The following is a 25,538-nucleotide window of genomic DNA, read 5'->3' as shown; positions in this document are numbered from 1 at the left end:
TTCTCGGGGTGTTTCTGTGCAGTTTTAACATTTGCAAGAGAGCTATTGAAAAGGATGTGCTTTAAGTCCCTCCATGGATGTGTTTAGTCTGGCAAAGAAGGGCAAGTGTTTAAGAAAGAGACACTTTAAAGAAGAAGATCCCCTCGGAGGAAGCAGAGATGCTTTGCCAGCAAGTGGGCTCACTGTTGCTGCAAGACCACTGACCGGCTAATCAGCATACAATGTAAACAGATGTCGGCGCTGCGCATCCCATTCACACTTCTACACAATTAAGATCTTTAAAAAAACGACTTCTCCCTCATTAATCCACATCTCAATCCTTTCTTCTTATCCCACAGCAAAGCCCCATGTATTAGTGTTGTGGTAAGAAGGATGTGGACTCTTATCCAATGTTTGCCCAAGAAAAGCGGCTAAGACTCAGGCATCACCACAATTAGCTAATGCTAACAATAGGGGCGATGTTTCCTCAGTGCCTCTTCCTTTTTACACTGAAGTGGGTGTGTAAACACAGTCTTAGGCCGCGGACGTATGACGAGTGGGAGATCACAAGTCTGGGTGAATAGAAAAGATTTACCCGAGCACAGGCCCATGAAGATAACCCCCCCCCCCCCCCTCTTGTTGTTCGACTCCTACGCCTCCCAGAGATTTGGGCAGCACGTTAACGACCCAGCGACCAGGTGTGGGGAGGCTGCAGGTGCCGTCGCATTTAGGCACATTAAGCACTGACACACACCCGCACTAAGAGTAATCGGATTTACCTGGCTGTCTGCTGCCTGGCGTCGCACACTATGCAAGCACAGCACAAAGGCTTAGGGCCCCCTCTCAATCACAAACACACACATGCACACACCTGGGATGAATTTAGGAGGTGACAAAGCCCTCATACAGAGGGACTACCGCTGGTGGAGTCACGGCTGTGTGTGTGTGCTTACATGTGTATGGAACCAGAAACCAGAACAGGAGCCAGTGGCTTTTTTACACCTTGTGGCGCAGGAGTGGCGACAGACGCTACAGGCTTCTGGTTCAAAGCAGCGGAGGGAGGGAGGGGAAGTGGAGGTTTTAAGGGGAACCCTTTGGTTGTGCTGACCCGAAGACCGCCGAAGCTCATGGGGATTGAGCTCTGGTACTGGGTTCAATCAGACAGAATGGGACCGCCGCCTTCAGGGACACCCCATGTCCTCAACACCTGGGGCCAGGAGGAGGTGTTTTACACAGCAATGTGTAAAACTCTCATCTCAGATCATAAGTCTTCCTGAACAGTCAAGATCAGAGAATTCAAATCAATGAAAAACACTAGAAACTGTTTTTCATACACCTTTTACAAGTACAAAATCTGTGGGGATTTTGAAACCTTTGTTGATGTTAGGGTTAGGGTTGAGTTATTGAATATTTACAGACAATTTTTTGTAACGTCATGATTGATTATTTGACTGGTATTATTTCAATTGATTAATCCTTAAATCATTTTTGACAACAAAAAGATAAAGAAAATCATTTTTTTTCCAATGCCCATGTTCAATTTCTAGAGCCCAAAGTGACGTTTTTGAATTGCAATTACATCCAAAATGTCAAAGCTGCAAATTCTCCAATTCTTTAGAGCTGCATTTGGTCAATTGTATTCAAATGATCGCAGTGAAATTGAAGTCTTTTTTTTTTCCGGCCCTAACACTAGACTTTTATATAAAAATGTGGAAGAAGCAGTGCTTTAGTAGGATCAAATCCATGTTCATCATGCCTGCAGCTTCCCAGCAAGCATCACTGCGCTCTACTCCAGTGCCTTGTATGATTGCAAGTCTTCCAGCCTCTTGAGCCCCAATGCACAAAGAAAGCCTCTTGAAGCTCTACGGCCCTTTTGACTTTTCCTGCTGCTTTTGAACTCTCCATTTCAGACTGTGACTTTTCCACATGACCCCAAGCCTCAGAGTGACCACCCCTTCTCCCCCACTCCACCCCACGGCTTCACTGGTCTGGAACCTCCGAGCTCCTTCACACATACCCACACACATACATAAAATGAGAAGTGGCAGTGTTGCTGAGTTAGGTCAGGATGTAATGGGCAGTAATGTTCTGCCCTTGAGGGCCCTGTCCACAGCACCATTGCCTGGTTTGGAGTAACCTTTCCCTTAAAGAGGCACCTTGGTGACTCTCGGGCAACCAAGCACGAGGGAGCAGTAGCTAATGAAGTGGCTGAATAAATAGAGTTACAGTATACGGTTGGGGTCCACTGCAATTTTCATTACTGCCACTGGAGTAAAATATCTCTGTCTCACTCTGTCTGCCCCAATTCAGAGCCAATTTAACCGAACTAACCAAACTAAACAAGCTATCACATCAAATCCTTGTCTGCAGGCTAAGTCCTGGCTACAGTGGTCGCTGAATTAACCTCCTAATCAGCCTCTTACTCCACAATCATCTATCTCCTGTTCTCTTTTTCCACATACACACACAGCTTCACTTTCATCTAACTCCTACTGTTATCCCACCTTTTTTTGAAAATGATCTTTGGTATCTCACTCAAGCCACAGCTTTCCCTACACCACAATCTCTCGGGCTCCATCTCTATTAGTCTCTCTTTCTGTCTCTCTCTCTCTCTCTCTCTCTCTCTCTCTCTCTCTCGCTCTCTCTCTCTCTCTCTCTCTCTCTCTCTCTCTCTCTCTCATCTGTTCACTGCCTTTCTCTCACACAGTCTCTGAGTCCCAGAGAGAGAGAAAGAGGCAGAGTAGGGGGTGGTGAGGTTTGACGCGGCGCTGCTTTGGGGCTTTGAAGTGTGTGTTGATGAAGGAAAGCAGAGTACTGTGTTCAGACAGGCTCCTAATGAGGGAATTAAGAACCTACGCTGGCCGTTCCCCATACTAACTTCCCAGGCACAAAAAAAGACAAGTGTGCGTGCATGTGTTCGCAAAGTGTGTGTGTATGTGGGCAAGACTGAGCCCAAGAGAGGCTAATCTGTCAGACTAAATCAAGCAACTGGCAGTCCTGCCTCTCACCTACAGTAAAGAGCCTAACTTGGCCTTGATGCTTTGGGGTGCTGCACACATGTCCTTGAGCTTTGTTGTTTCTTTACTTAACAAGTATTTTGTGACTTACGATAGTGTGGGTCTAGGTAGCCGTTGCGGGGGTCCATGGTGAACAGAGTGCCTCGGTATGGAAGGCCATGGTCAGTCAGGTGGGGCAGGGACCCATGCAGCTCCTTCTTGAGCAGGGAGGGGCGTTCTTCTGTGGAGGTGGAGGGCTCCTCGCTGATGGTCCTGTCGTGGCCCCCCCCTCTCGGTGCGTGGGAGCTGATGGCATTGCGTCTCTCACGGTGGTAATGCGGGCCTGAATGCTCGTCCTCTGCAAAGGGTAAAGAGAAAGAAAAAGAAGAATCTGATATTAAAAAAAACGAGAGAACAACTAGCTGTGAGAAAGATATTCAAAGTTGGAAAAAGATATGAGAATCTCTCTCTCCCTGGTTCATACACATTCACGTTCTGAACACCCATACCCTCGTGAGAAAGTCAATTCACGTAGAAAGCACGGGGGGGGGGGGGAGCTGGAGATCAGCTTTGTACACGAAAAACCTACAGGGCATTATGGGTGTAATTCTGCCTGGTTCTACCAGATGTGGGAGTTCAGAGTCAGAGGGAGTACATGTATGAGCAAATGGACACCATGGATGAAAAAATCTCAAGCTATTTTTTTCGCACAGTTTTTTTAAAACTCTGTTCTCAAATTCAGCTTTGTCTAATCTTCCCATAAATAAATGGATTCCCATGGAGGAGGAGGCTACGCAGGCTTCCTGTCTGCATTCCAAGCTGCCCATTAACCAGCGTCATGGGTTTTATCAACCCCACCCTCCTTTATTCTCCTGTTTTCTCCTTCTCCCCACTCTCTCAGTTCTCAAAACTAAATCTGTCTTACTCTAAGGGTGAAATTAGGAGGAGGAGTAGGGTCTCAGGAGAAAGCTTCCTGGCATGCTGGGTAAAGAGGATAAATGTGGACTTAAGTTCAAGGGCTGAGCATCACCAGAAAGACATGACCCCTGACCCTTAGCCTGACCTATGAACTGACATGTATAAAGGTCAGTTAGCCTCCTAACCTGGTATTAACCTTTTCTGTAGTACAATATAGACTTACTCAGAAACTGGCAGAGCATAGAACACAATAATGATGGCTAAAAATGGCTTGAATGCTTTTTACCTTTGAGGTTGCATTTGCAGATCAAGGCGCTTTACCAAATGCTGTCAAATCAGGAGAGGTAGGCCCTGACTCATTTTTCATTTGCTTCTGTGAATGGCCTCAATGTTTAGCCCCGGTTACATGCAATTCACCATTGAAGGAGATGGTTTTCATCAGTTTAATCAAATGTTCCTTCCTGGGTTCATCGCGCTCACTAAGAATCTGGCAATATGCCGTTGTGTCTGTGCCAGAGGTTCTGTATTAGGGCTCCCCCACTATGCACTGCAACCCAACAGAATCCAACTGCCAATTTACAACAGAGGAGATTGCCAGATTAAAGAGCACGACCATAAGCACTGAAGAGGGCCGACATAATGCTGCACCACTTCACAGAAGAAGAGAAGCGATCAGAAAAGGGGAGGTTAAGAGATAGAAGCAGAAAGAGAGAATGACATTGAGAGAGGCGAAGAAGAGTGAGCAGAAGGAGCAACCCACAGGTCCCTCTTTTATTCCCCTCACTCTCCCACATCCATTACCGGCGTTCGGCCTAGCCTTGCTTTAGCGCAGCACTGGCAGCAGATTCAAGGATTTTTAACGCGGAACTGACAGCCAGAGAGGCAAGCCACTCTCATCCTTAGGAAATGACAGTGTCAGTTATGATATAAGTATTTAATCCTATACTGCACAGCCAGTGATCTTATTAAGGGAATAATGGCACTTATACGGTTAAAGCTGGATTAATAGGTCTGCTCTTGCAAAGCGCAATATTAACATAAAGGGATTTCAGAATTTGGTTCATCTTCTGACTTGGATTGGAAGAGGTCGAGATTGCAAAGTATGCTGGGAGCAAGCACTGCTAAGGTTCGAGCCTGTAGATGTGTGTAGCACAGGCTTCCACTCTTTTGCAACTAGATGATTGGAAATTGACATTGAAGGGCAGTAAAAATGTTGTTCATATCCAGAAGCTCGCTCACATATATTTAATGTTTTGTAAAACGATTCATCACTGGGCTGTAAATAGCAGTTAGGCCACTAGTGTGCACTAAAATTGGCCTTTATCATCTTCTGCAAAACTCATGAAAAACTGCTCAAGACGCCTTTACTGTATGCATTCTATTTATTCTCTATTTCAATATGTCTTGTAAATGTTGTCCCTGTTGTTCCACCTTTCTTTCTTCACCTTCTCCAGTGACCCCCAGTGCTATTTAGATGTGTCTCCCTCCTGCAAGGGAGGTCAAGCGACTAATAGTTCAATCACAGCAGTGTCACAGTCCCACCATCCCCCTCCAGTCACCATGGAAAGCCCACAGAGGGGGTTCATCATTCGACCATAAACCACCTTAAAGGGCTTTATTACTTGAATTTATAGAACCTTAAATGGTTAAACAAACAGTCAGCAGTCCAAGGGTCAATCGACCCCTTGGACTGGTAGAAGGAAACAGAAATCTGAAGGTTTATTTTCTCTACCTCTAGGTGGAAACTTGTTCTACTCTTACAGCATGTCAGGCTTGTCAAAAACGGGCTAATGAAGACAGAGCAAACACAGGTAAACACACGCAACTTTGAAAAGTTCACCCATGCAACACTTCTCCAACTCTGACCATCGGCCCAAAAGACCCTTTCCCTTTTTCCCTCCCTAATTTTCCATTCCTCTTTTATTTTCTTCTCTTTTCCCATGGTTGCCGCATCCAGTCCACCACCAGTTTGCAGGTCTATTCAGCCCAATACAAAAGCAGCAGGCCGGTCCTCTGTGGACCAGAGGAAAGCATGCCTCTCAAAAAAACTGAAAAAAGAACTATCCCGCTCTCTCTCTATGGTGATTGAATTTCTTAACATCTTTTCAAAAAGCGCTTAAATGCCTGGAGGCGAGAGGAAGAAACAAGCTAATGGTGGATGGGGAGCACTGAACAAATTTCAGAGCCCTTTCCTGCTCGCGTTTGAGGTTGAAAGCAGGCTCCTGCCTTTCAAGTTTCAAAGTCCTCCTTCCTCCCGCAGTGTCACTGAAGGATTTGAAAAGAAGGTAATTGTGCTCACTGCCGTCCTGATCAGAGCACACGCCCCAGCTCTAGTATTTCAGGAGCTTTCTCTCCCACTATTATGGTACCTTGTGCTCCATTCCTGCATTCTTCCTCCCATACTACTCTTTCTCCTCTCTCTCTCTCTCTCTCTCTCTCTCTCTCTCTCTCTCTCTCTCTCGCTCTCTCTCTCTCTCTCTCTCTCTCTCTCTCTCTCTCTCTCTCTCTCTCTCTAAACCTCTACAAATGCACTCTCCCTTGCTCTCCCTCACTTGCTTTCTATCGTTTTTTCACCCCCAGCAAGCCACTCATTAAATCCTAAAGCCCAGGTTTTCCCCTTTTCCCCCTTGTCTGGGGTCTCTATTGTAAAACTGTGGTGCGAATACCTTCAGAGAAAACCCTAAGCATGGCCTTTAATATGGCGGCATAAAAGAGAGCCTGGATGCAATGACAAAATGAAATTTTAAAAGAGATAATGAGATATGGAGTGGGGCCATTTCCTCCAAGAGTTGGGCTCTGGCAAGGGGGGCTTAACTTAAGGGTGCCCAGTCTATTCAAAGACATGAGAAGTGAAACAAAACCCTGGTTGTTTGTTGTTTTTGAAGGTATTTTGAAGAGGCTGAGGTTAAAAACAAGGATTGCTGTCTCTTCACATGCCAACTGTCCTTGACTCTCAAGCATCTGAACTGCCCTCCGGCCTGCACTCAGTAAATCTGAGTCTCTAGAACTGGCACATGTACGTTTCAGGGGTGCACAAAGAGCCATTGCAACTATTTCCCCCATTGCAGCCATTCCTAAAAGCCTAAACATCAGAGGAGGTGTTGTTGTTGTACCTCTGAGCCAAAGCCAGACATATGCTGTGTTCCACCTTCGGACTTCTCAAAGCCCTGTTGTCAGTGGCACAAACAGGTTTTGGCTGGGGAGCACATGGAGAGCGAACAAGGAGGAGAGGAGTGAAGGATATACAGTGAAATCACAAAACACTTCTTCAAAGCTCCTCTCCTCCTGTGCAATAATCTCTTGCTCCTTTTTTTCTTTCTCTTGCAAATCGACTCCAGGGAAGGACTCAAGACTCCCCAATTAACAATGAGAGGGGGAAGAAATATTCCAGCAGCTGGCTACAGTTTAATAAGAGCACCTCTCCAAGCGGCTTAGGCTTATGTACCTGATTCACCGGGCCTGGCATTGACGCTATAGACAGAGGGAATCATTCACGATTAGCGCAGGCTGAAAGACGAGGGAAAGAGAGAATGCTCAAACTCCAGCAACCCAACACAACAAGAGCATGGGGGATTACTGCAATTGTGTGAGGTATTTTTCTGATCAACTTTTGGGCGGAGAGGCTCAGTGCCACAAGGAGCTTGGTACCTTCCCACAACCGAGTTCAGTTTGGCATTATATGAAGGTTATCAAGTCCTAATGGAGCTTCCTGTGTCTGCCTAAACAGAGTGACATTCGATAAACTTCTTGACATACAAATATTTCAAATGTCAGAAGGCAGAATCAGGTCAGTACCCTGGTAACTGTGGGCAGGGTAGTTTGCAATCCCCAGTTCAAGTATTTGACAGAACTCCGGAGAACTTCATCATACATAAAGTTCTCTCCCTTTAACTTTGCGCTAATGTTTGATTCTGTCTCTGCAGAGTGAATCCGTGGTGGTACATTATTTAACTATCAGCTTGTGACTGATGTTTGGACGAATTGCAGAGAGAGGCATGGGCAGGTCAGGATGTTCCCTCTCCTGGTTAGCAGTCTATTGTCAGCAGCTGATTTCCCACACAGCGCCCGCAAATGCCCTCTTCAATATTCATCTAGGCAAATTCGACGACTCCCACATCTCAATTTGGCTCTCGGCAGCCTACGTCCCAACCCCCTGCTCCACAGCCCGCAGTTCCAGCCTGTTCTCTCCGCCGCCAGGGGTCCACTGGGACGCACCCAGAGCTCAGCATCTCACACCAACCAGCCTCCAGGCCCCGGGGCTGGGGAGGGGCAAATCAAAGCCTGCTTGGCGCCTTCCTTCTTCCCTGCGCTCACCTCAAATCAGCCTCACAGCGGGGTTGTATCATGGCAAGCCTCCGCCTGCCCCTAGCTACCCCTTATTCACCCATTAGGGGCACAGGCCCACCATAGAGCAGCCCGAAACCCCACTACCATTTCATCAGGGCCACATTGTGAAGGAGCAATGAGCATTGCAGTGAGAGAGCTGAAAGCCCTGACTCTAAAATGCACACTGATGCGTTTTTGATCATGGATAGTTATGGCTTTTAAGGTTTTTCACTCAAAGGGCACCTTGGCCTGCATTCTTTGAGGAGTCAAACACTAAGAGATGCATTTGGTCAAGGCTTCAAAGCGAAAAAAGGCCATTTAATGCTCTGATTGGCTTACAGACTGGATAAGCATTGCTTCAAATTGTCATGAGAGAGCTGTGATCAGCCCTAACCTGTTAGTTATGTATACTGTCCTCTCTAACAGTATAAAAATGATTGTGTGCTAGGGCAGAACTATGTCCATTTGGGATAGTGGGTCTTTTAGGGTGGATCTGGGCACAATGCCCACCAGACCAATGTGGGCCAGCTTTCCACTGGGCCTCAGCATTGGAATCCCACTTCTGACACCAGAGTGATCCGGACCAAGTCTGTGGCACTCAGATTAGGAACAGCTCGCCAAGAGAAATGGATATCCAGCCAAAGCAAAGAAACACAGAGCCAACAGTTTGGCGAAAATAGAAAAAATAATACAGTAATTTCAAGCATATCAAATTCGATCCAAAATGCCACTGTGGATGTTTCCCACCTTGCAGTATAAAATCATAAAGTTCTTTCACTTCACTTTTAAAAGTTCAAACTTTAGAGCCATGGCGTGTTTGCTCCCTAAATATTCTTGTATGTCAAATGTGCATTCACACATTCTGGTGCATGTGTTTCATTGCATAACTGTGCACTGCATTGAGGCATAGAGGCCCCCATTAAGACAGTTAGCCTGCACTTACCAGGAGCTGGATAATTAGACACTTCAAAGGCACCTGCCCGCCATCCCATAGGGGGCAGGAATCACAGAGCCCCGCCCTGTTTAAAAGCATGTTAACTCCTATCTGAGGCTAGCAGGCTAATTTAACTCTTGACATTTGATATCTAAGGAATGAGAGGGATCAGCCATTTAGCTGGAACAGGATTACCCCCCCACACACCATCCCTCCTCGTCCTCCCCTTCCTCTCCCTCCCCTTCAACCCAAAAACCCCCTCTCCCAGTCGGACCGGATTCATTAATTTTCCAGCTGCTAAGCACTTTATCAATGACTGGTGAACGTCTAAGTCCAGAGTGGACCCGCTCCCTCTCTCTTCTGTGGTGATTAGGCCTGTGGATGTTGAGATCTGTCCGTCTAATTCCCTGCCTGCTCTGTTGCTGCTCATCTATTCTCGCACCTGCTATGCAGCTCGGCAAAATAACCATGTTTGAACAACACTTAGACTATGGTCCATTTCCAGGTCATTTTCATAAAGGTCTTACTCTACAAAAATGCCTAAAAAGTTAGAAAATTACTTATCACTCTTCTTATTTCCTTTTGCAATGAATAGCTTTGATGTGCTGTATTGGTGTCTTAAATGTACTGTAACACACTCCCAACCAGGCTTACTTTATGGTTTTCCTTTATCAGATTCAGCCATTTTCACACCGATCAAATTGCAATCTTAATTTACATCTGTCACAAATGCCTGAATATTGTGGTCCAAAATCGGCTTAGTTTTGGCACAGAACGATATGTTATAATAGCTGGTAAAGATGTCATCCATTGAAACCTGTATTCGTATTTGACCCCAGACAAATATATTCTAATACAGCAGGTAACCTTTGACATATCACTGGGAGAGAGGTGCTGGAAATTAATTTGCATCCATAACCCTACATTAGTCTCAGTCTAATGCCTTCTGCTGAATGTCTACATTACAGGTTGAATCAGGGGCTACACATGAGTGTGACGGATCTGGGTTAAATGAACAGCATGCATGGGCCTTTGATGCAGCAGCTGGTTATGCTTATAGTTTCTAACCCGTCACATTTGGACATAAGGTCTTTTTACCAGAGAGCATGACAATCAGAATTCCAAACTACAAGCCAAATGCCATACAAAGAACACAACTCAACTGACTCATTCACTCTGCTCCCACAATGAGGGGCTGTTCTGCACATACGTTAAGTCATCTAGTGCTAAAAAAGAAAGAAAAAAATGTTAATTAAATCTACATTCTGCCTTTACAGCTTGACACATTAATTATCTAAAATAACATTAGTTCATTTTTCCACAGTTTTTTCAAGAAGACCTAAAAGGTGCCAAATCCCCCCACAAAGAACTCTTTATGAACCTTTCAATCAGCGTTTGACTCCCAAACATCCTATCATCATTACAGCTGACGGTTGGCTGCAAAATCCCAGACCTGACCCTTACCCGCCCCCAGCGTGTGATATGAATGGGAGGGCCCGCTTAATAAACAGGGTGTAATTCACCCTTGTCCCCCTTTAACTACAGGTGAGACCTGGACCCCTTCATTACAGTGTCTGCAGCAGGCAGGGAAAACTCTGCAGATTAGAGGATCTGCTGTGTTGGCCAAACAGACTTAACCACTGTCTGCTGGGAAGGGGCTGGAGGTGGGAAGGGGAAAGGAAAAGGCCCCATGTTTTCTATGTGATCAGATAAGTGGGTCTGTGGTGCAATAAAGAGAACAATTCAGGGGGAAAGCACTATGTTTGAATATTATGGCCTATTGGCTGCAGTAATCATTGTATGTCACAGGTCAGATAAGCCGAAGCTCAACTCATTCACTAAGCCGACATGTGATAAAGAGAGTAGTTATTTGATGAGTCCATACTTCTAAGCTTTGGATAAGCATGAAAAAGTGATTTATTTGTATTAAAAGGTGGACTGTGCATAAGTAAAAAAGACGCATTGGAGATATTAAAATATCCACTGGTTAAGCATGGTTCTGTTTCCTGCACCACTTGTTTTGGGGAGGGGGCTGATGTTACCCTTTTTGTTCACTTTGAGATGTTTTGTGTGACCATTGGCCATACTGGGCAGGGTCTTTTTGGTTGAATGATATTAAAATCTGGCCCACTCTTGCTTGTTTCTCAAATTGTACCCAAGCTTTAGATGGATACAGCCACATAATGGTCCCATGCCTTTTTTATTTAGTCTGCCAAAGTGAACGTTGCTCTTTTAGCACATGCCCACATACTATGTAGCTTCCTAAAGAATCCTTACCTTCCTTACTTCATAGGTCTCTTTCGGTCTTTTGCTTTCCCCTCTCAGTAATGATCTCTCCTCATGTATGACCTCTCCTGTCACTCCCGCCAGTCCAATCCTCCTTTCCCCGCTCCACTCTTGCCTCCTTCTCTAATCTCTGCATTACTTTGCCGTTAATCCCACATTCCACACGAGGATGGCCTGTGTGGCTCAGATGACACATTGCCTTCATAATCTGCTGTTCAAATTGTATCAGTAGGACAGGAGGGGAAACGGTGTTTAAAATCATCATAGTAAAATACTGTTTAAGCTAGGATTCACCTGTAGCATGTATTCCCTTCCCTCTCCATCCTTCATTACCCTTCCTTTTCCTCACTTCATCCCACCTTCTGTATCTCATTGGCACTTTATTCCCACTAATCTCTTGTTACTCACTCCTGGTTTCCAGATATCATCCCTCATTCTCCCAATTCCCATGTCTTTCGGAAATCTCCTCAATCTCCCCTCATCCCTTTCCCGCACATTCCCTCCCTCTCTTCCATCCACTACCTCCCTCCATCTATCCTTCTCTGCCTCCCTCTCCAGAGCCGCAGTGGGACTGTCGGACTTACGCAGCCCCATGCTGAGCTGCTCCAGAGCCAAGCCAGAACAAAGAGCCCATTGAGCCGCACAGAGACATAATGTGGGCCGCCTTTGACAGCACCGAAGATGAAGTCATGAGGTCGCCAAACAGTTAATAAGGGCGGCCCATCCTCCAGCTGCAAGTGTGTGTGTGTGTGTGTGTGTGTGTGTGTGTGTGTGTGTGTGTGTGTGTGTGTGTGTGTGTGTGTGTGTGTGTGTGTGTGTGTGTGTGTGTGTGTGTGTGTGTGTGTGTGTGTGTGTGTGTGTGTGTGTGTGTGTGTGTGTGTGTGTGTGTGTGTGTGTGTGTGTGTGTGTGTGTGTGTGTGTGTGTGTGTGTGTGTGTGTGTGTGTGGGCTGTGGCCTAGCATTACTATACTTGTGGGGACCTAAATCTGTTTACACAGTCACGTGTGGGGACTCGCCTCCCTTATGGGGACAAATTGGAGGTCCCCATGAGGGGAATCATTAATTTTAGGGTGAAGACTTGGTTAGGTTTAGGATTAGGGTTAGGGTAAGGGTAAGGTTAAGGGTAAGGGTTAGGGTTAGGCATGTGTTGGTTATGGTTAAGGTTAGGATAAGTCTCCAGGAAATGCATGTAAGTCAATGTAATGTCCCCTGAAGTGATGTATACAAGGTATGTGGGTGTGTTTGTGTGTGCAGCTTGGTGCTGTCGAGGAAAGTGAGAGAAAAGGAGGGATTATGTGTCTGCATGCACACATTACTGAGTATCCACAGTAAGCAACGCATGTGTACATATCTTAAAGCATGTCGATGGATAAAAAGCTTTTAAGAGCGTAATGAGATACTCCATGACACTCAAAAATGTGCTCAATCACTTTGTAAATACCACAGAGGAATAACAAAACCTTCAGAGAATTGCACTTTTAGTTTTGGCTTCGCTCCAGCTGTGTTGAAGAACACACACCCCACCCCACCGGCGCCCCCCTTTCCTTATTGGAGTCTGTCTGGCGCAAAGTCTGACATGAGACACGTCTCCGCGGGACTGGAGCTGTCGCTGCGAGGCCCACACTCCGAACATCATTAGACTCACAGCTCCAGGTGAGATCAGGCAGGGTAAGAGAGACAGAGAGAGGTGCATGTGTATTTGTGTCTAGCTGCAAAAGCATGCATGTGGGAGATTAGGTTCAAGTATTAATCTCAATGCCTCTGAATGGACATGGCCTATTAAAATGCCTTTACGGAACCACTCGCTTGTCAAGAGTCCTCCAGGCTGAGTTGTGCTCAGGACAGGGGGAGGAGAAGGAGGAGGCAGGGAGGGAATGGTGAAAGACAGCTATGCAATTGATTAACATTAGAAGGACTTGCTCAAGTTCAAATTGCATGGCCCCTCTGCTCTAAGCTACAGACATTTGTTTCCCCGCAAGTAGAATGTTTCTTTCAAACCCTGTCTCTGCTACACATCTGAGTTCAATTCTCCGCATGCCCTCTCTCTGAAAATCAATTCCTCCTCCTCTCCTCTGCTCTTTCCTCCAGCTCTGCGAACAGACCAGGGCGAGGGGATTACACTGTCCCTCCCCAGATCCAAGCAAGACTACAAATGGTTCTTATCAACTGACACCCTCCTGCCATCCAGGAGGAAGAGGCAGAAAAACTGGCCTGGCCGCCCGAGCGCAGAAGTGTTTCTGGGCTGAGTCGGCCAATCGTGGCAAGTCTTTTCACACTTAAAGTCGGAGCTATTTACGAGAGCCCTGGGAGAAATGCGTACGCAGCACCGGAGGGTGGGAAGAATGGAGGGAAGAGAGCCGTTGCTTCTCAACCTCTGCTTCTAATCAATCACCAGAAATCACTGCCATGGTTTATGGCCTTTGATCCTAGCTCCTCTTTCACACTGCGAGGGAGAGAGTCGGGGCGGGGAAAGGGGGGGGGGGGGTTTCAGGGAGAAGGGTGAGAGTCAAGGCCCAGAGGGTGTAGAGGTCAGGGGAGAGAGATTATGGAGTAGAGGGCCTGAAAGCATGTCTTGATTCAATCCAGTGAGTTTTGAGCAGTGATCTGAAAGTGATATGAAATACACCAGCTATTTCCAGGAAAAAGTATGTTTAGGCCCTAGACCAAAATTCTGCTACATTCAGATTCTGCATGTTTTTCACAACTGGACTCGGACCAAAAACGTCTTCATGTGATCTTAGGACAGTAAGTTCATATGCTGTGTCTCTGAAACTAATGACAGAAATGTTTTTATTGACCTTCGTAACTTCTTTAAAATGTAAATAGTGATTTATCATTTAACAGCTGCCACCATGCCAACTAAGAGAGACATTTACGAGGGGGAAGGCACACAAAAAGGCTTTATGGTACCTTTCCTTATTATGTTAGACGGAATGTACATTATGTAGACTAATAATGCATAATTGTTTGGGTCTTAAAGTTACATCACACAAAGAAGCTAACATATAGATTATTTACATTCATTTAATATGAATAATCTTTTGTTGAGATACAGAAAGCAAAAGATCAGCTCAATAGTAGGACGTGTCCTTCTTTTATATAAACTCCAACCCTGGTGGCAACCCCACTAGTTGCTTCTTCTTTCCATTCAACAAAAATCCAACTGTGGTAAGGAGGCGTGAGCGGGTGAACAAAACAGAGAGGACGCGGAAAGAACACACCACAATAAATCCTCCTGGCAGGGTCAGGACACCCCCGCTTTGTTCCTCCTGGCAGGAGGGAGGCCACTGATGCCTACCGACAAATGGACAGAATGGTAGAATAATCAACTACTGTTTCCCCACTTTATGGGTTTATGAGTTTATGGGGCCCTTGGTCTCCCCTGCGCCTCCCTCTCAGAGAGGAGTGAGATCTGACAGGGCCGCAGTGCTGCTGGGATGCCGCAGGGCCGGGCTTTTCCATGTACCCCCCGATCCTCTCACACAGGGCAGGCTGATTCGTCTTTGTGAGGCCGCTGGTTAGCTCAGAGACTGTTCTCTGACCCGTGTGACCTCTGACTCCAAGGCCATTCTGGCTCTCAGCGTGTCAGTGAAAATGATCTCAGGTTCACCAAAGGAGCCATTGTGATGGTCAGCATGAACTATCGCAACGTATTAGAATTATAGATCTATGACTGAGATGTCAAATTGAGATTGCTTGAATGGATTATAGTCAAACATAATGGAAATGAAATTGGCATGGGTCAGATTTTATTGGTTTGGCCCATCATCTCTATCTGTAATAATCCCAATGTACTCTTTAAGTTAATTGCCACAATCCGAGAATGGGACACAATCATAAACAAATATTTAATACACTCCCATGAGTCCATCACAGTTTACAGACTAGATTCCATTTTCAACTTTGACTTGCAAAAGCCTGACCCAAATTGTATCTAGAGGAGTACCTGGAGAGCGCTTTCACCAAGGCCAATTCCATATGAATGTAATATGTATATTCGGATGTGCTAAAAACGTAATGGGCTCTTTTACTGCCCATGCTTCATACTTACACCAAGTTTCATCAATTTGGGCGAGTAGTTTTTCTTTAATCCTGCTGACAAACAGACAAACCAAAAAATTGCTAAATATATCCTCCTTGTTAGAAGTGAACATTAGAATTTACTTCGAGGGCTAATGTTCAGGGTCCAAGCCATATGTCTTGCTACATCCACCAGTGGCAAACAAGTTGGAGGATCACTGACCAAAAAAACAAAGATGCAATTCCACTACAGCTAAATTCTGGAGGCATCTTCACAGCGTGCAAAAGTCTTCAGGCAGTGGCTTATATTCATCTTCCAGCAGTGAGGGAGCTGTGGAGCTCCAGCAGGCAGATTTGAGCATGCAGAAGTGTGCCAGGCTGGGCAGGCCTGGGCCGGGCAGCTGAGGTTCCCCTCCGCCCTGAGTAGTAGCGAGGCTAAGCTAATCCTGCTCCTCAGGCCCCTTTGAGGTGGCTCTGCCAAAGCCTGTCCCCCTGCTGCTGTAGGAAATTGCCTTCAGTGCAGAGGTCCATGAAATGGCTATGGCTCAACAGTGAAGGCAAAGCAGATCCACAATGTGCACATGGGCCAGTGTGACTTTACAAACCCAAATCTACAGGTAGATTTTATATTCCATTTGTGTTTCTCTAAAACTCCATGATGTGCAATCATGAAAATGCTGTGGATAAACAAGTATTCTTAATTTCTGCTTATATAATAGGTTTTTATATATTTTATGTATTATTTATGTACCATACAGAGGTCTGTTGACACTAAAAGCCAGTTTTCCTGTGAGGGGTTGTGTGTCAGGCTCTATAACGCCTACTCCATTGTGCTGTTTGACCCGTGGGCCAGCCAGAGCTCCCATGAGGTCCTTTATCCCTCCATCAGTCCTCTCTCATTAGCCCCCACAGGCAGAGCCCAGAGTAGGGTAACACAGAGGGGCCCCTGCTTCCTCCACTGGTCCCCATGAAATACATACAGCACAAATACAGATGACAGAGATCACCTTTTAGCAGCAAGGATGCACAAAGTGTTTTCTTTCAAATTACTACTTTTTTCTTCTTCTAAAATATATTTTAAAAAATAAACAGATATATTTCCTGCATTATATGTAATATTTAAATCCTGAAGATGAACAAACTAAATCACTTGTATTGTCAGCCAGTGTCTGCGTGTTTCTGTTAATTTTGCTAATCATTTTTGTCTTCAGTTACACAAAATCAACTGGAATATATTTGTTTTCTAGGGGGGATAAAGAGTGGAAAGCAGAGGTGGCAGCGTGAGGAGGAGGGGGGAGGAGGAGGGGATGAGGCAGGACACAGAGAAACAGTTGATTATGAGTCCCATCAAGTGATCAATGATTTCATTAATAAGACGGATCACGCGGCTGTCATAGCTGTGACACGGGCTGAGGGATGATCCGCTCCCAATGCTCCATTTCCCGCAAGCCTCCCTCCCTCCCTCCCTGTCCTTCTGAAATTGCCTCCCTCTGCCAACGACAGGGGAACGCCAAGGAAAAAGGGATGGAGCGGGGTGTTGACGGGGGTGGGGGTTTAGTCATGAGGGAGGGAGGGGATGGTGAGGGGCGAGGAGGGAGGAAGAAAAGTGAAAATCCATTTTGAAACCCATTTTCAATTAGGGGTCCACAAGCTGTTATCACAGGTGTCCCAGAATGGGGGCCCGTAAGTGAAAATGTCTCCTATCCGTTTCTGAAATGAAACCTTATCTGGGAGGCACAAAGATGGCAGGGACAGCGTATCTGTAAATTACTTTCCATCCCCGCTGTTAACGGGAACTTTATTTCTGTCAGATGACATTCCCCTCTATTTACTGTTGATCATTTAAATGGCTGCCTAAAAAGAAGGTGGCCTCATATCCCCTCCTCTCTCTCTTTATCATTCTCCCTTCTCTTCCCATCAGGATTTTTTTCACAGCACTTCTTTTTCTTCTCTAAACACTTTAGTCACGCTCTCTGTTTGCTTAGGGATTTCTCTCTAACCTACACGAAAGCCTATCATTTGTTGCCCTTTAAGGCTTAACTTGTTTGCCTCTGAGACCCTTGCTCTTGCCCTTTTAAGCATGACCATTAAAAGGTCCCAACACTTCATAACCTGCTTAACAGAGTCTGTGTTGCATTAAAACAGCATTCCCTGACACATTTCTGAACTGTGTTCTGTTGTTCTGCTTCCAATTTTCTCTTCTCACCCTATTACGTCCCGTTAACTCTCTCTTTCCTAAAATCAGCAGCACTCATATCTTAAAACTTTTTCCCTGTCTTTTCCCCTTTAACCAATCCTTTAGCCCCCACCCTGTTTTGTCTCCTTTTTTTTATTAGCAAATTATCCCATGACGACAGGATTTATTCAACCAGGGAGCATGGACATCTTTTCTTTTTTTTGTGCCTGGGACCCAACAAAAGAATCAGGGGACTTTGTGGTCCACCTGCCTGCCGAATGATGAGGGTGGGAGGGGAGAGCAGCCCCCCGAACCCCTCCTAAAGAGCACCAATCACAGCATTGTTGTGGCACAGTCGGCTCTTTTGAGCTGTCAGTGCAAGAGGAGGGGGCACAAAGATGAATGGCACACAGGATGAAGCCACCATTTAGCCAACCATGTGGGAACGCTCTACTAGGACTCAATAATTACTCTGGGCCTGCTCAACTTAGACAAAACTTACATACTAGGGCCAAGAGAGGAAGGCAGAGTTGAGGAAGAGAAGTATGTAGTGGAAGTTTAGGGAAAGTTTTAGAGCGTAATCTGTTTCCAGACAAAAGCGCAGTTTGCTAATCCGAACACCAGCTTCAAATCTGATCAAAACTGAGCCCAATCACATAGGAAAGATTGCTTTGGAAAATAAATATCCACCACTCCACCTGCCATCCCTACTTTTTTCAACTTTTCACAACTCATGCTGTTGCCTGGTGAAGCACAGGGTTTCCTACATGCTGAGATCAGGGGCCGCTCCTCTGCTTGACTGGGGAAATATTTCGCCCGGGTCTTCCTAAGAAGAACCAGTCACTGGGGTTCCACAGCTGCTCACAATTACCTTTTGTTTGCATGGAGCGGTGGGGCAGGGGCTACGGGGGTTAAAGTTGAAGCGAGTGTAGGGTTACACCTGATAAGAGGTTATGAGTTCTAGGGGCGACTTGGGAATGTGCTGTAATTATAACAAAACAAAGAATGTGTAAGCTATCGTCTGAATCCGAGAGAGAGATTGGGATCTAAAAGGGACCTTTCTCCGCAGATCAGTATCATCCCTCCCTTCGTCAAGTGAATTATAAGACTACTGTATTCAAGGGAGTACAACTTTCTCTTCTGACGTGGCTCAGGAGACAAACCTTATGCTGTTAAAACCTGTAATTACCAGCACATTACGAAGAAAAATCCACAATCACAGTGCCAAATTACATCCATGCTTTTTCCACAACAAACTTCTTTTTTTCCTCGCTGTCCCTTTAATTAATAAAAGTGTGCTGGCCATCTGGGAATGAGTGAGAGTTTCCCCAAGACGCTTAAAGATGCATTACCTTACCCACTTCCTGTGATAACTCCCATATGGGGAGCAAGTCACAGCAACTTATTTACCCTTTCCTGCACTGTTTGTCTCCTCTTCACACTTGGGATGATCCCATTTGACGTCAGCATAGTTGAAGGGGGATGGGGTAAACTCCCCTTACCAGCTCCGGATACTAGTGCCAAACCTCCATACCCAAAAACCTCCAAATCCTCTCACTGCTAATGAGCACAGCTGCAGCTTAAGCCGCGGTGATCTCAACTCTGGTTTTGTTATGACTTCAGCTTGATGCTCTGAGGCTTTCTAGCCAAACCAAAAAAAAATATTGCATCTAATATTCCTCATTCCAGCATCTGAATTAAGAATGAAAGGCTAAATGGAGGCAGGCTTGATGAACTGTAAGCTCCACACAGCTTTTAATAGCATGTGTTGAAGACATTGCTATGTAAACATGCCAGAGTTTTGCTACCAGCGAGAATTGAATGTGACTCACCACAAGAATAGGGGGAAAGTAAACATAAGTAACATGTGCAAGGGTTCATGCACGTTTTCAGCTTGTCTGTTTATTTGTTTTCTCTGTTTGTCTCTCACCCATTACATTTTGGAGCGGATCCAAATCACAAAGTTAATACATAAATAATGTTTTATTCATTTGGAGTCGGAAAAGTCCGCAAAAATGTGTTTCCAATAGGGAAAATTCATGGCAACACAACTCAAAGTTGGGAAAAATCTCTGAAACAGCTTTAAGTGTGTCTTATAAATGCTGCGAGCAATAAGAAATATGAAAAATCTAAGTGACCATGTTGTTTCCAAGACTTAAAGCAACACAACAAAGTGGAAAAATGAACTAGTAGGTATACTAGAATAGATTTATATTGTGCAATTTTCCAAACTTTGGTTTCTCATACAGCATCTCTGTATAGTATGTGTATTCACTCTCTGTCCTAAACGGCTTGTTGGAGCTCCTGCCCCCCCTCTCCCTTTGAGCCCAGTGTGCTCTGATTGGTCAGCTCGCCCACTCTGTTCTGATGAGATCACCACCGTTACAGCGGAACATCAGTGATTATGTGTTACAATGGCGTTAGCAACCAGAAAATGACACCAGTAATGACAAACAGATGAGAATGCTGCATGGGGTCTGGGTGCCGTGTTGGCGGGACGTTGTGAGTGTGAGCTGGGTTCATTTCCTGCTTGCTGCGTGGGGTCTGTGAGACAGCGAGACATCGCGAATGGACGCGGGAAGGTGGGGATGCTGAGGGGGCTGCAGCACCCCCATCTGCGAGGCTCCACTAGCACCCGCACCCCCCCAGCGTGTGTGTGAGGAGCTCCACGGATTGGTCACGTGGGTATGGGAACGTCACTGTACCCAGGAGGAAAAAGAGAAATCTCCAACGAAGCGTTCTGGGGCAGCATAGACAGGTCTTTTCTGTGTTAGAGTTTTACTCGCTACAGGGTGTACTTTGAGGGTTTGTGACTTTGTAGACCGTTTACATGCATAAAAACCTTCATAACACACAAGGAGACGAGTAATAACCGGAAAAGCATGACATGGGACCTTTAAATGACAGATATACCTTTCTATACTGGAAAGTATAATTTATTAACACTGTAAACTTGACAGTTTTTTAACCCGCAACGCCTAGTGGTTAAAGCACGTTATTTAATTTTTTTGTTGAATATGTTATATTTGATGAAACAATTTAAATATTAAGAGTAGCCTATATACAAAATAGGGGGAAAGTAGAAGGTCAATGATAGAAATATAGAATATAAAATATCAAGAATATACTATAGTGATCTCTACAATAAAACAGTTTAGATATTAATAGGAAGATGTGCAAAACAGACAAACTAATAAGGCTTTATTTAAACATTAAAGAATACTTTAAGGTCTTCTTTTGAATAAGAAAAAAACTTTGGGGGTATCTACAGATAAATATTAAGCCTGACAAAGTACTTAACGTCTAATATATTGCATAGTTTATTTTGGCACTTGACAATCACCTTCCCTGAATTTTACTCAGGTGTAACTAAAGTCTGATTTAAGGGTTATATTTCACATCATTAATCAGAATCTGCAAAGTAACTAAAATAAATGTAGTGGAGTAAAAATACCAGGTTAACCTCTGAATTGTGGTGGAGTAGAATTACAAAGTAACAATAAATTGCATGTTGTACATGCTGGTGTAACAAAAACATTTCCCAACTTGGGATCAATAAAGTATATCTTATCTTAAGATGATCGATGGCTAATGCCATATTTGCAAAATGTGCCTCTGAACCTTGACAAGTGCATGTTTCAGGCTCATCAATTAACAACAGGAGGGATCACAGACATAAGACCAGCTATTAAATAAAGCTATTCTGACCATAGCTGTCATGTGGGTATATTAATGCTGCCCATTATGGACAAAAGCAATATGTTTAAAATGTGATTTTAATACTGGCAACTTCTAATTATGGGAAATACGAAAACGTCTTTTAAAACTACAATTCCCAGTAGAGACGTGCCATACAACATGTTGCGAAACACAATTAGCCAGCATGTGTAGTTCTGGGGGGTGGGGCTGGACCCTTTCGAGTCCAGTTTTGGATCGTCTGCCGTGGTTTCATTCCATTTCAAAGAGCTGTTTGACGCTCGGCGTAACCTTGGCGCACTGCCACTCCAACATCCAATCACAGAGCTTGAGGACTAATCACGGGGTTTGTCAAGCAAAGCGGATGTTGTAGTCCCAGACGATAGCTGAGGATTATGGGTAGTGTAGTGTCTTCGGCCATCCTAAACTCCGAAAAAACTATTTGTTTTCTCTGAATCAACTGAAGTTTTTTAGTGGATGAGTACGGCAGATATCACTGTAAAATCAGTTGACAGTGAGGGGAATACTTCCGGTTTTATTATGAAAACTTCGAGACCGGAAATACTGTTTTCACCCTGTGAGGGTTGACGCCAACTTTACATGGACGCTGCCGTCAATAGAAATGAATAGGGGAAAGACGTAGTATATACACGTTCTCCTAGCGAGACCTCAAATCATCTTCGTAATATCTATCAAACTATAGATCCTTCACATCCACTGGACCTGGATTCTAAAAGTACAATATACACTTCTCGCTAGAAATCTAATCAAAAAGCATTTTAATGGCCAAACTATTCTACAATTTAGGATTTTCCAGAGAGGGTTATTTGTGAATAAACGACCCTCCGGAGCGTTTGCAATCAACGAGACATTAGACCATATGCCGCAAATTGTTGTTTCCTACACGACCACTAGAGGTGCTAAACTTTAAAACGTGACTATAGGTCGTAATAAGCTGCTGAACAATCTACCTATTTGGTCGTATTTTGGAGGAGGACAGGCTGGTTGGTATGTATGGTTACCACACATCTGTCTCTAGTTCACAGATGTTTAGAAAACATCGGAACATGCCTGACAATTAATTACTGCAAGCCATTGTGACTTAAAGGTGGGGCAAGTAAGTTTGAGAAACCGGCTCGAGATACACTTTTTTGTTATATTCCATGGAATGCTCTTAACATCCCGATAGCAATGAATATCTTAAGCGCTTTGACAAAAAATCCATACAAAAATGTAATCTGTGGAAGCCGTAGTACGGTAAAAAGCACGTGGCAGATTTTTTCCGGCTGTGTATTTTCAAATTCTAGCGCACTCGAGCTGGTTTCTCTAAAATTACCTACCCCACCTTTAAATAAACATTCAGATAAAAATAGATTCAACTTATAATGGCATGTTACTACCTACAAGGTTAATTCAGATGAAAAAATGTTTTAAATTACCAGCAAAACCCTTACTAAAAATACTTACTTAATATGACGGTGTTGCTGGGTTTTTAAGATTGGAAAGTGTATTATACATTGTTTATTTTTTTTACTTTTTCAGGTGAAGAAACACCTGAAGGTCGCCTGTGAAGTGATATAATTTCTATGTGCTCAATCCCCTATAATCATCACATTCACTCATGCTTTTTGGCTCCATTACATTCCCATTACTCAACTGGTAAGCTGATCAATGCTCCAGCCTCTCCAAGAGTGGGTGTATTCCAAAGACCAAAATGATATGTACATTAACCAGAGCGGCTGAGTGTGCAGTTAGAGGTGACACGTACCGTTTGAGGTGGTGCTGGAGGCCACCGCCTTCTCGCTGATGTCATTGCGCGCTGATGAGCCCTTGGTCGCCACAATGGTCTCCACCCTCTTCTTCTTTTCAGCTGCTGAACTGGCCTGGGACTGGGTTTCCATGGCGATTGCTCATTCCTCAGCACCTCATGGAGACGGGATAACTGGTTGGAGAAGAAAATTATGTTAAAGGAAAATACATAATCTGTTTTAAAAGCAAACCGATTGGTGCCTTAAGTTTAAGAATTGCTTGACTAAAGTTAAACATTTCAACAAAAGAAGCTTCAATAGAGACTTCAACAGTGAGGACCTTGTGAGAAAATCTTCAGATCCAGTCCTCTCTTTTCATGATGCCCAAAGCAGACCACGGGTCAATCCACCAGCTCACCCTGATTTATTTTAACTCAAACCTGCTGGGCTCTGATCTGCTTGTCGGGAGTCAGATCTCCTCCTCCACTAACCGTGGTTAAATATCCAAATAAACACAATTTCGCTTACCTTATTTGAACTGTGTCACACTAAACTTTTGACTTCCTGTCAGAAAAAAACCTATATAAACATAGAAAGGCAGGACATCCTGACTAGGTTTTATATCTTAGAATAGAAGTAAAGGCAGCTTGTGGTTATACTGATAATCCTGCTCTAGCAGTCTTTCCAGAGAGAAAGCAGAAACCTTAAGGGGATACCACAGAGAGAGAAACATTCAGAATCGTGAAAAAACAAGGCTTGTTTGAAGGCCCTTTTGGGAATATCATAGTGCCGGGCAATTTTTCTTTCAAAGAATAAAGGTGGTTCAAGTTAATACTGTCTGTGGGTTTAGAAGGGGTTCAGCCAACAGTCTAGCAGACATGCTGCTCAGTTCAGCACCTCAGAGGCTGTCTACAAACTCAACTCAATCTAGGTCATGGAGGTCTCTGATTATGGAGACAACACAGTGATACACCGAAACCACTCATTTACACAAAGTACAGGACAGCTTCATTTTGGTGCAATACAAGGCCTTTACTTAGACTCCATAAATCATGCATAATTAGTGGAAATATTTAGTCTGACTAACATTTTCCTTTCCAATAAACACTAGTTAATTACCCAACTGTACTATTTAATTTTCCTCCAGCCTATAAACATGCATGGATACACAGGCCGGCAGTAAAGTAAGCTATAATACAAACAGAGGAGTGCTGCTGAAAGTACAAGAGAAGGGAGGTGGGGGGGGGATTTTTTTACCAACTCCCCAAGGAGGGAAAGCGAGGGGGAAGTGGTGAGGGGAGTAAACTTCAGACAAACACTGTGAGCTTTGTTTGTTTTTTTTCCCAACCCCCTAAAAAACCAGAGTCTGTCATCCATTCTGACCCGACAACAACATCTGTAAGCAATTGCTGGCTTACAAAAAAAGAGAAGGGGAAAAAAACACAATGCAATTACTCCCTTACCAATCAAAACAGAATTAAACAAGAGCTCGTCCTCTAATCACTCCCACATGAATACATGTGTAGCCGTCATCCACAACCAAAGACATTTTTGTCCTACTTGCACAGATATCATCTCAAATCACTGCTTCATGTTAGAGGGAATGCTTTCATTTCTTCTCAGTATGAGTTAATCGTCGGAATATGTGCGGCGCATGTACGTCTGCTCATGCAATTGTGAGTTCCTACCACTATAACAGATCATAGGTGCCACTCATTCACTTTCATCAGCAGAAACTGAAACAAGAGCGTGATCAAACGAAACTTTTTGGTCTCCCTCTTTGAAACTGTCATTACATCACTATAATGACTGAACTTGAGCAAAAGCAGTGAACGGGGTAAAAAGAACTGGGAGGGAACCTACTTTACCGCCCTTACTGAACAGCTCCCAACATGCTTTGCGTGTAGAGTGATCATACATGTATGTGTGTGTCTTCCTGTCGCCCCCAGGTGAGGTTGAAAGAGCCGAAAGTGCAGTGAATATGAGGGTCAGGATCGGGGTTTGTAGGGGAGGTGAAGAGAAAGGGAGGCATTCCTGTGGTCGGGCAAATACTCACAAGTCCGAGCCACTGAAGCGTGTCCGACCGGTCTTTTGTGTTCCACTAGGCAGGCCACAGTTCCAAAGCAGCAATTAAAAGCAGGACCTTTTCACCCATAATCCCTCTGACCTGTACGCCCACACCCAATCCTGCAGATGTTCCTGTCTTTCCTTACGCCTTTCGTGTTGCTCATTTTTGCCCCTCTCCAACTTCGAAAACACTATATAACTCTACAAAAACACTTCCTTCAGTCTTCGTTTGTATCAATCAACATCATTTTCCTGTGTTTGTCCTTGAGTAACTAACCCTAGTCTGAATGTCATTTTCTTTAAGCACCTCCACTAAAGAGCCACTAATGTACACAGCAGAGAAATTAGCATATTTATCGAGAGTACCTGCATGAGTTGTGTGTCACAGAGGC

General features: G+C 44.5%; 1 protein-coding gene across 2 annotated transcripts in view; it reads right to left on the bottom strand.

The window, feature by feature from the left end:
* gli3 (GLI family zinc finger 3) overlaps nucleotides 1-25,538 on the bottom strand; it is a 95,312-nt gene that overhangs the window by 55,575 nt on the left and 14,199 nt on the right. For both annotated transcript variants that reach the window (XM_034214031.1, XM_034214032.1), the window contains exons 2-3: nucleotides 23,100-23,273; nucleotides 3,088-3,333 (exon numbers count right to left, since the gene is read on the bottom strand). In XM_034214031.1, the coding sequence (XP_034069922.1) occupies nucleotides 3,088-3,333; nucleotides 23,100-23,232 (379 nt within the window). In that variant the 5' untranslated portion in view covers nucleotides 23,233-23,273. The remainder of the gene's footprint in view (nucleotides 1-3,087; nucleotides 3,334-23,099; nucleotides 23,274-25,538) is intronic.

This window comes from Gymnodraco acuticeps, unplaced genomic scaffold, assembly GCF_902827175.1.
Source record: "Gymnodraco acuticeps unplaced genomic scaffold, fGymAcu1.1, whole genome shotgun sequence".
NCBI lineage: Eukaryota > Metazoa > Chordata > Actinopteri > Perciformes > Bathydraconidae > Gymnodraco > Gymnodraco acuticeps.
The sequence above is the reverse complement of the archived record's forward strand: the minus strand, read 5'-3'. Positions and strand labels throughout refer to the sequence as shown.